At 40.2% G+C, this 11,335-nt stretch overlaps 1 protein-coding gene and 1 long non-coding RNA gene across 3 annotated transcripts; both read right to left on the bottom strand.

Annotated features, from left to right (window-relative positions):
* Window positions 1-1,088: 1,088 nt before the first annotated feature.
* LOC122026941 lies at window positions 1,089-3,728 on the bottom strand. 2 transcript variants are annotated; one of them, XR_006124207.1, is made up of 3 exons: window positions 3,090-3,728; window positions 1,907-1,992; window positions 1,089-1,691 (listed from the first exon to the last, which is right to left on the bottom strand). It is a non-coding gene; the product is annotated as an uncharacterized LOC122026941 (long non-coding RNA). The 2 variants fall into 2 exon arrangements; XR_006124208.1 differs by having other exon boundaries at window positions 1,917-1,992; window positions 3,090-3,727.
* A 3,794-nt stretch (window positions 3,729-7,522) lies between these two features.
* LOC122026940 (calcium-transporting ATPase 7, plasma membrane-type-like) lies at window positions 7,523-11,119 on the bottom strand. The gene has a single exon (XM_042585698.1). It carries the CDS (start codon window positions 11,053-11,055, stop codon window positions 8,020-8,022), a length of 3,036 nt encoding a protein of 1,011 aa, XP_042441632.1. The 5' UTR covers window positions 11,056-11,119; the 3' UTR covers window positions 7,523-8,019.
* Between the last annotated feature and the right edge of the window lie 216 nt (window positions 11,120-11,335).

Below are 11,335 nucleotides of genomic sequence, written 5' to 3'. Positions count from 1 at the left end.
GGAAGAGCAACTGAGGTTGACAGAATGGAGGGGTTCCGGCCAAGCAACTACCTTGCTCAGCCAAGCGGCGGGACTATTGTCAACTCTCTAAGGCAGACAAAGCGGAGGATTCTCGGCCGAACAGCTACCCCGCTCGGCCAAACAGCAGGACTATGGTTGTATCTTTAAATATCCTTCTGGGAGATAGTGTCGCTGACACGAGGCATGGTCGACATGCGAATTGTACGGCGGAAGCTTCTACTATCTTGTCAGGGATATGCATGTCATGTTAAGGTATGATGTCAAAGATACTTTCCTGACAGATCCCTTCATAGGACATATTAGAGAACGTGCTCATGCCTCAAGGAGTGTGCACGTCGCCCACCACGGCTCTATATAAAGGGGGGTCCATCACCGGCGAAAGTACGCGTTATTCACTGTTTGCACTAGGGTTACTGTTGCTTCACTTTCTTCCACTATTACAGTGGTTGATTTGAGCGTCGAAGGGCCAACGCCGGGGACCCCTTCCCTGGCTCGACACTGGCATACTTGTTTTGTAGAGCGGAGCAAGATCTACAGTCGGTCAGTGAAGCTGTCACATCTCCAACTTTCCACCTTTCCGCTTTCGGATATGATCAACATTATAAAAAGGGATCTCCATTTACAGGCACTACAAGAAAACAAGGCTTCAGAGACGAAAAATTCTGTCTCTGAAAGTCATTTTTCTGTCTCTAAAGAATATTTGAGATGGAATATTCCGTCTCAAAGTTCCGTTAGTGAAAGCCCCGTAGCTAATTTTGAGACGAAAATTTTCCGTCTCTAATTTTGAATCCGTCGTTAATCCGTTTCAAATTACATAATAAATATAATATTATTCTATTTATAAATGCGTTTACAATTTTGTTTTTAAATTCCGTATCTAGTTTTATTTTAAATCTCAAATATAATTTTAATTTATTTATAAATTTGTTTACAATTCTATTTATAAATCCATATGTAAATTTGTATTAAAATTTATCACTAAAATTTTATTATATTTTATTTCTATATTTACTGTATAAGAAAAATTATAAATTTCAAATAAATTATAAATATTAAACAACAATTTCTAATCTAAAAGTATCATACAATTAAAGATAAATGAATATTCACATCATTCAACTAAATTTAGCAAGTATTTGATAAAATTTTAAATTCTACCACAAATACTTTAATCTTCATTTCGTCTATCATGAGCCCCCGGACCAATCCTCATACAAATGATTTGTATATCCCACCTTTTGAATCATCTTACGAACCATCTTCTTTAGATTTTCTTCTCTTTATCTACCTTCCTCGATAAACTTTTCTTCCCTTTGCCTATTTTCTGTGATAATGAGTTCCATTTCTTTTAGCTTTAAATAATTTCTGAAATTGATTTTCCCTCCTCATCCTACAACAAATAAATACATATAATGGATGTCATTTAATTAATACAATTTTGAGATAAATTCACACACTTGTATTTCATTTGGTATGTTGTCAAATTCATGCATTGTATCATGTTGCATACATGCATAATCAAAGTAAATATTATGTAACTCAATGATTTCTTCAATTTGTATACCATTAATATATATACTTATCTTGTATTATAAGAGAGTATCATCTCCGTATCCTCTCCCCCTTGATCTTGTTTTGCTGAAACCAATATCTTTCCCTCTACTTATATCCTGCATCACATAAATAAATAAAAAATGCTTACCCCTTGTCATAAATACAAAAAAAAAAATACAACTTACAGAAATTTTAATAACCAATAATGCATTCACCCCTTATCATACTTAATGCGACCTATATGGCAGGTTCATCATGTTGCAAAATTTTTTATTTAAAGTAAAAATATATATGCATGGCAGGTTCATCATGCATCCTGTATAATGCATACCTCTGCTTACCTGCAACTTCATCATAGTAACAAAATTAACATTGAAGATGTAGTCTCTTCTTCAGTCACAGTAAAACCTATAACTCCTGATACAGTTAAATCAGATGTGAGAATTGAGATGAGTTTAAAGGAAAAATGATGTTTGACTCTTCAACATTAGAAACTTATGAACTCATATAGTTTTAGCAAAACTAAAACTAACAACACAGATCAATAAGAACATAAAATTCATAATCAACATCAAAGACTTTAAAATTCCTAACCAACAGAACTCAAATTATTGATACTCATACAATCTGAAAAGTATTTGTCAGAAGTAATTGAAATTGAAATCACTATATAGGAATCTGAAATATACTGAAGCTAATAGGACTGATCAACATTAGAAACTTATAAACTCATATAGTTTCAGCAAACTGAAACTATATAACACAGATCTACAGAATCAACATTGAAGACTTTAGAATTCTTAGCCGGAAAAACTCAAATTGCTGATACTCATACAATATAAAATATATTTGTCAGAAGTAACTGGAACTAAAATCACTATATTGGAATCTGAAACAAACTGAAACAACATCTTAAACTTATAAAGTCATGTAATTTCAGATAACTAAAACTATATATCATAGATCTATAACAACTCAAAATTCAATATTAACATTGTAGAATTTAGAATTCCTAGCCAACATCACAGATTTGTTACTAATTGCGGAGACTAAGAAATGAAATGTGATGGGGTTTTTAGTTGAGTTGCTAAGACTATAAATGAAAGACAATACAAGTAATGAAAACTAATCTAATTAAGTACAATTGCGGAGAATTAGAGACAACATAAAGTAAGCGTCTAACGAAACTAACATACAACGAATCCTAATCTAATCTAACATAATTGCATTCAAATAAAGAACACAAATTTAAATATTCAAACGAAATAACCATTGCAAGAAATTGAACAACTTAAATGCATCAACTAGAGTCCAACTAATGGAAGAAACATTTCATCAAACACCATGTGAGCATTAATCAAGTTAAACCAAAGTGCATGCAATCTTAACATGGGAAGCTAATGTCATTACCATTCAACAATCAAACTAGACAACCCAACACACACAAAAAAAAAATCAACCAACACATCGAAAGAATGCTGCGGATAGACGACAGTTGTGGATGAAGTTTCAACCTCGAGCGGAATGGATGGTGTGTGACGAGCAGCGGAAATGAATCATGCTACCACCTACGGATTCGGAAGGGTGTATAGTGCAGAAGAGCTTGGAATCCTGAAGCTCACTGATGTAAACTTGTCGGCGGATGAAGGTGGGCTGTCAAAATGTCTCCCAATTGAATAGAGAGCTGTGGATGAGGATGGATGAATGGAAGAGCCTCGGATTCGAGAGTTCCCAAGGTGGCGCTTCCGCTCCCAATCGGGAGAGGAAGAAGGTGGAGATGGTCGGTGCCTCCTCTCCCGATTGGGTGAGGAAGAAGATAGAATGGTGGCCGCCGGTGAGGAAGGATGTGGTGGTGGCGCCGGGGATGAGTATTGGAGAGGACGAGATGACTCCTCCTTTTTCAATTGGGAGAGGTAGAGGAGATGAAGAAGGGCTGTCGGCGGTAGGAGCTTCTCCCGATCGAGAGAGGGTAAGTTGAGATGGGATGTTGTGAAGGGCGGCTGTGATGAGGGCGGCGACCGCCGACCTTGGTGGACTGTGGTTGGAGGAGGAAGAAGGGAGGTTCGGATGTGGGCTTGAGGTGTGCGATCGGGAGGTAGAGAATGAAATGTCGAGATGAAAAAGAAAGGGATAAAAAATTAGGGCTAATTTTTAACCCTCAGATCATTTGGATTTGAATCACAAAGATCCATCTGGATGAAGAGATCCAAGCACTCTAAATCTAGATGACCGGACCTGAGTGGATAGATCGAATTGCTTCATAACTGTATTAATGAATTTTTTAAATTTAAAAAATTTGAAATAGAATTTTTCCTTTTCATTTTTATAAATAGATTTTTTTTGGCAAATATAATTTGTTTAGATTGCATTTTTAATATGCATTTTTTTTTATAAAATTTTATTTGTAAATTTGTTTCTAATTTATTTTAAATTTAGTCTCAATTGGTTTTAATATTATATTTTATTAAAGTTAAATGGATTAGTAATTTCATAGCAAATGTTTGCTTAATTTATATAAATATGAAATAGATTTCTTTTCTATTTAAAATTTTTATTATTATTTATATAAATTTGAAAAGAATTATTTTCTTAATTTTATTAAATTTTAAACAAATTTTGTGACCAAAATTATACGATTTCAAATTCTATTTGTAATATGTATTTATGTTTGTTTATAGAAATTTAGTTACAACTTCATTTCAAATCATTTTTAATTTATCTAAACCTGAAACATATTTTAATTATGTTTAAAATTTTTTATCAATATTTATATAAAATTGAAACTGGTTAATTTTTTGTCTCAATTTTTAATTAAATTTGTCAAAAATTATATAATTCCAAATTCTTTTTATAATATGTATTTATTTTTGTTTATAAACATTTATTTATAATTTCGTTTCAAATTCGGTTTCAATTTTTTTTCCAAATATTATATTTTATTAAAGTGAAACAAATTAGTATTTTTATAGCAATTTCATCTCTAATTTATCTAAATCTAAAATACATTTTAATTTCATTTATTAAAAAATTATCAATATTTATATAAATTTGAAACAGATTATTTTCTGTTTCAATTTTTCATTAAATTTTAAACGAATTTTGTAACAGAAATTATACCATTTCAAATTTTGTTTGTAATATGTATTTATTTTTGTTTATAAAAATTTATTTGTAGTTTCATCTCAAATTTGTTTCAAATTCCGTCTCAATTTTTTTTTACAAATATGATATTATATTAAAGTGAAACATATTAATAATTCTGTAGCAAATCTGTCTCTAATTTAACAAAATCTGAAACAAATTTTAATTCTGTTTTAAAAATCTGTTTATGAAGCCTTGTTTTCTTGTAGTGAGGTAGAGGCATGCGATGTTATATAATCTTACACGTTTGTTGCCACATTGTTTGTCTACTATTCTCCCCTCTTAACTGGATCATTGATTTGAGCGTAGAGGATCATCCCCAGTGATCCCTTCCCTAGCTCAACATTAATGCTCTTTGTATTGTACAGGATAACGCGGAGCCTTCGTTTGGTCAACAACAAAGTCACGTCTTCAGTTAACCGTCTTCACCGCTTTCGATTAGGATCAGAATGCATGTGAGACAAATGTAGAATTAGTGGTTATCAAATAAGTTTATAAATATATTAACTTTTTTAAATGAATGAAAGTAATATGACTTTCAGGTTTTTTCTTATTCTCCTCTTTTACTTAAGAGCATTTCTTCTTCCATGAATTTTTTCTTCAAACAGTTTATTATCGAGCGTGTCATACTAATAATAACATCAATTAAATGAATGCTATTCTAGATCACAAGATCTTTGGAAAGATTATGACACCTAGCTACTTTAATTTGTCTCCCTCTGCCTTTTCCAACATCAGAACTATAATATAAAGTGTGCAACCGCATTTCATTTAGCTATTTTTCTTTTTTAAAAACAGCAACAACATAGCTCACAATCATTGATAGATATCAAAGTCGTGTGATTTCTTATATATCATATTCGCAACGATTAATGTGTATGATTCACAAATACTTGTATATGTACGACAGTAATTAAACGTTGCCCAAAAAAAAAAACAATCAGTGAATATTCTTGAGAATAATTTGTTCACGTTGCCCATTGCTTTCTGCAAGCTATTTTTTTGTTGTATTTATTTATTATTAATATAATTTATTTGTGAAGTAGCTTTCTGCAAGATACATCATAGGACCACGAATAAGAGAAATAATTGAACGAGAAAAGGGAAAAGAAGGAGGAGAAATGCTCAAGGAAAAGATAGAGCATGCAGCGACAAAGTGAAATCACTACAGTGTAAGGAAAAGAGTGAGCGAACAGATAATTCTTTGAAAAATATATTTTACAATATTTATAAATCAGCACGCAAGGAGAGAGTTGGCTTCACATGGTCAAGTCACTCGGTCTCCAGCCCCATGCATGAGTTAAAGCTACATAAACACTGCACACTTTGCTTTGAAGTTCGCGATTCTCATGCTCAGTATCCAAGTTTGGTGATGATGGAGACTTGTCATTTGATTCTTTGTGGTGAATTACAAACGGTGCTCTAGATATTTCATTTTGAGATTAAAACTATATACATACACTATACTGCAGATATATAGATAATTTTTTTGGGAAAACAAATATAAATATTAATGGACAGCTAGCTAATGCTTCAAAAGAATTCACGAGCAGTGCTGTCTAATTACACATCATGAAGCAACCAATGGATCAGAGCCACTCCACAAATAGTTTATTGTATAGAATTTTAGGTGATGGTGAGCTTTTTCAAGGGACCACTTCTGCATTATTCTGTCTTCTTTTTAACCAATTGCATCATCTTAATTATGACTATCATCATCCCCACATTGCCATATCTCTTCTTCTTCTTCTCCTCCTCCTTTTTCTTCTTATTCTCCTATTCTTCTTCTTCCTCTTCTCCTTTTTCTCTTGTTCTCTCCTTTCCTTCATGATCGATACCAGTTTTGTGCTTATGTGTGTACACATGTAGATCTAATTACTCCATGCATGTGCACCAAAAGTAGCTGAAGCTGCCAGCATGATCTCACGATGCCCTCCTTTCCTATTGATTTTCAATCTCTCTGTTTAAGTTTGTTTTCTCTCTATGTATATCTATAACTAGGTTTAGATTGAAGGGATCAACGAGATCATTATGGCAGTTTCATCTTCTAATGGGGAGCACAATCAAACCCTACCTAGCTGATCCTTAGCTAGCTTATATATATATTTTCTGTACACATCTCGAGGTTCAGTACTGTTTCTGATAAATATATCTAATTTGTTTCTGAAAGGCGCTTAAGAGGAGGAAAAGAAGCTAATGGGCATGATCAAGTTCTAGGTGAGTAATTGGTGTTCTTGATTGATCATCTCACCTTCTCGGTGGTGAGTTCTCAAATCTTATGTTTCATTTACAGCTTCAATTAATTTCCAGTACTCGAGAAATTTCTGCAATTCATCTGAATGGTTTGTTGAGATTACCTCAATTAGTGAGATTGATTAGAATATTGCATACATACCACAGTTAAATATGTCTCTAATCTATCTTCATATGTATATTTGATTTCAATTGCAACACTTAATTAATCTCAATATTAGTGTCTATATATGTGCATGCAAAAGTATCAAAACCTAATTTCGGTTGCTATTTGGATTAAGCTTCAGTGGGATATTATATTCTTATATTCAATGTAGATTGCAGTTGTGTTGATGCAGTTACGTACGTACTCTCAGCTGTTTTGGCACTTCTGTTATGAAACCTTATTCCATGATCATTGATATCTTTATGATTTGAAACACATGCTTGATTGTTGAGTTTACTATATATCTGAGTTGAGTTATGAGTCTGTACATTAGATTGGAGGAAAGCCAGAAGAAATGTCTGAGTGAAATTGGGAGAAGATGAATTGGCAAGCTTAGCTTCTGGAATTTTCAAACTTTGTCTCGGTCTCTAAAGAACGAAAGTATTTTGTTATATATTAAAGAGATCCTACCAAGAAGTTATGGAAGAAGTTGGAAGACAAGTATATATATATGTAACAGACAAGCATTGAGAAGAAGTTTATGCCTCGTGACTGCTACATTTGTTTGTTAGTACATTGATGACGTCACTCTCTCTCTTCTTATTCTCCAAAGTCGATGTGTTGGCTATGTAAATTTTCTTAGTAGTGTCCTCTATTCCAAGATTTCTAGGTGATCAGACAAAAAGTTATTATATTTTAGAAGATAATTATTCATGAGATAAAAGGTGATTCATTCGTATCTCTACTAATTTGTTCCTAGATCAATATAAACTATATAAACATTTATCAAGGCGAAATTAATTTTATTTCAAGTGTTTGGCCTACGAATACTTATGAAAATAATTATAACTAAAGGAATTATAGCGTTTTAATTTGTTCATCGAATGAATGAGAGTCGATCGATCTCAAGCTTTGACGTAGCGCCGGAGTTGAAGCCATGGATTGTCGGCCACGGGCATAAACTTCACGAGCCACCCAATTGGCCACGAGATGGTCGCGATGCCGACGCAGATCCCCCACTGTCCCCATCCCAACCTCACCGTGCCAGCGAACTTCCTCAGAAACTCGACCATCATCACCTGCAAGACCACCGTGACAGCCACGATCCCCAAGAACAGCTTGTTCTTGTGGATCCCCTGGAACACGTTCTTTTTCTCCAGCTTCCTCGCGTTGAACTCGTTGAAGACTTGGCAGAGGACGAAGGTGTTGAAGATCATCGTGTTGTTCTCCGCCTCGCTCCATCCCAACAGCGACTCCCCTCGGAACTGGAACACCAGCAGCACCGCCACCTGGAACAGAGCCTGCGCCAACAGGTTGCGCCACATTACGCTGGTGATCAGCGGCGCCGTCCGCCCCACCGGCGGCTTCTCCATCAACTCCCTGGTGGGCGTGTCGGTGGCCAGAGCCAGCGCGCCCATCGTGTCCATGATCAGGTTCACCCACAGGAGCTGCACGGTCGTCAGCGGCACGGCGCCGGTGGCCACTGCGGAAACGAAGTTGATCACCAGGGCGGCGACGTTGACCGTGAGTTGGAACTGGAGGAACTTCTGGATGTTGTTGTAGACGCACCGCCCCCATCGCATGACCGTCACCACCGTATCGAAGTTGTCGTCCATGATCACTATGTCGGAACTCTCCTTGGCGACTTCCGTGCCTTGGATGCCCATCGCCAGACCCACGTCGGCCTCCTTCAGTGCCGGCGCGTCGTTTGTTCCGTCGCCGGTGACGGCCACCACTTGCCCCTTCTGCTTCAGACACTGCACCATCAGGAGCTTGTCGAAAGGGGACGACCTCGCCATGACGCAAATCTGGTCGACCTTCTCCAGACGCTCCTCCGGCGAGTAGTTCCTGAACTCCTGCCCTTCCACGACCAAAGCCTCCGACTCCTCTGGTCTAATTATACCGCACTCGACGGCGATGGCCCTGGCCGTGAACACGTTGTCCCCCGTGATCATCTTGACTCCGACTCCGGCATTTCTGCAAGCATCGATCGCGCGCGCCACCTCCGGGCGACACGGGTCTTTTAGGCCGACGAACCCCAGAAGGGTGAGCTCGGTGTCGTCGAGCCTTGATGCTTCACCTCGGTTGGCCTCGAAGCCCTCTGTTCCGGTGGTGTTCTTGTAGGCGAAGGCGATGCAGCGGAGACTCGAGGCGGCCATGTCATGGATGATCGATTCGAGCTTGGATTTGGCCTCGAGATCGACACGTTTAACGCTCCCGTTCGTCTCTGTGTAATGAGAGCATCGGACCAGAAGCATCTCGGCGGCTCCTTTCCAGTGCGTGATCATCGCTCCGCTCGCTTTCTCTTCCACGAAGATTCCACTCCGCTTCTTCTCCGAATTGAAGGCCTCGACATGGATGACGACGCACTTCTTCTTCATTTCTTCCGCAACCATTCCGAGATCCGAAATTGACCACGAAAGCAGAGCCTTTTCCGTTGGGCTTCCGGTGATCTCTGGCTCCGACGCCGCGGTAGGCTGGAAGACGCTGCCGGTGGTGTTCAGCCCGACGGCCTGGTATAGCAATGTCAGAACGCCCGGCGCGATCGAAGTTGCCGGCGTGCATTGCTCATTTCCGATCCAGAATTGGGTGACCTTCATCCTGTTCAACGTCAAGGTCCCTGTTTTATCGGTGCAGATGGTGGTGACCGAACCCATGGTCTCGCAAGCAGAGAGCCTCCGGACCATGGCGTTGTCCTTCATCATTCTTGTCATGGAGAAGGCCAGCGTCAGCGTGACGGCGAGCGGCAAGCCTTCGGGGATGGCGACCACGATGATGGTGACCGCGTCCTGAAACATGTCGACGAGGCCGCTGATGACGTCAGAGGCTTTTGCATTGTGCTTGTCGAACTTGGGCCGTCCGTCGTCGCCCTTCGTGCTCCCGGTGAAGTAGCGGATAACGAGTACGGCGAAGACGACGGCGGCAACCGCGATGCCGATCTTCCCGATGCTCGACGTCAGCCCCTGAAGCCGCTCCTGCAGCGGCGTCGGCTCCGACGTCTCGCGGGTGATGGAGCCCATCATTTCGCCCCACGTCGTGTCGGTGCCGACGGCCGTGACGAGCATCGAGGCGTAACCGTCGATGACCTTGACGCCGGAAGTGAGGAAAGGGTTCTTGACGGCGTCGACGTCCACCGGGTGGCTCTCGCCCGTCATGCTCGATTCGTCGACCTGCAGAGAGTGCCCCTGAAGGAAGACTCCGTCGGCCGGGACCTGGTCGCCGATGTTTAACAAGACGACGTCGCCGACCACGACGTCGGAGATGGACACCGGCTGTCGGCGGCCGCCGCGGACGACGGTGGCGCGGATGTTGTCGCATTCCGCCGACAGCTTGTGGAAACGCTTCATCTGTCGGAAGTTGCTGACGGCGGAGACGACGGAGACGAGGAAGACAGCGAGGAAGATGCTGGCGCCGTCGTACCATCCGTCTTTGAGGCCGTGCTCCTTGATACCGAAGGCGAGGGAGATGGCGGCGCAGACCATGAGGATGATGATGAACAAGTCGTTGATCGCCTCGAACACGAAGTGGAAGAAACCCTTGGGCTTCGGTCGGGGGTAGGTGTTGGAGCCGAACGCCGCCTGGCGGGAGCTCAGGTCGTCGCCGCCCCCCTGTATGCCATCCTCTGCGTCGGAGGCCAGCGCGCTAACCAGACCTGCTGATCCGCCAAGGCGGTGGAGGTCCTCGAGGCGCCGCTCCTTGACGAGGGGCTTAAGACTGCCAGCGTCCGCGACTTTGGGGAAAGTCAACGATGTAGAGTCGCCGTCGACATCGATAGCGACGTAGGAGGGGGCCCAGCGGATGGCGGCGAACTGCTTCCTGACGAGGATGCTCATGGCGCGGCAGGAACAGATCATGTGGTAGGCAATGCGCCACCGCCGCAGCGGCGCCGATGCGGCGAAGCGCCGGTCGGGGAGGATCAAGAAATCTGCTACACTATCCATTCGATCGATTCGGGCGGCGCTACTACAAATCTAATCAAATTAGCAAATTGCTTCTCGGTAGGATGAGAATTTATACGTATGATCTCGAAGAACGCTAATTCATTGAACTTATAAGGATCATTAGTCGGTGTGATGAGAATTAATTAAGGAAAGGAATTACGTCAGGACGAGAATTAGCAAGGAAAGGAACCGCGTGACAAAAAGAGGAAAGAGAAATTAATTTGCGAAGTAGCGAGGAAGTTTCTGATATTCCTGCTATAGAAAAAACTTTAAAGCAATT

The sequence above is a fragment of the Zingiber officinale genome, chromosome 10A (genome assembly GCF_018446385.1).
Source record: "Zingiber officinale cultivar Zhangliang chromosome 10A, Zo_v1.1, whole genome shotgun sequence".
Taxonomy (NCBI): Eukaryota; Viridiplantae; Streptophyta; class Magnoliopsida; order Zingiberales; family Zingiberaceae; genus Zingiber; species Zingiber officinale.
The sequence above is the reverse complement of the archived record's forward strand: the minus strand, read 5'-3'. Positions and strand labels throughout refer to the sequence as shown.

Excerpts from the sequence above, each read along its gene's own strand:
- LOC122026940 (XM_042585698.1), bottom strand. The coding sequence starts at position 11,055 with ATGGATAGTGTAGCAGATTTCTTGATCCTCCCCGACCGGCGCTTCGCC.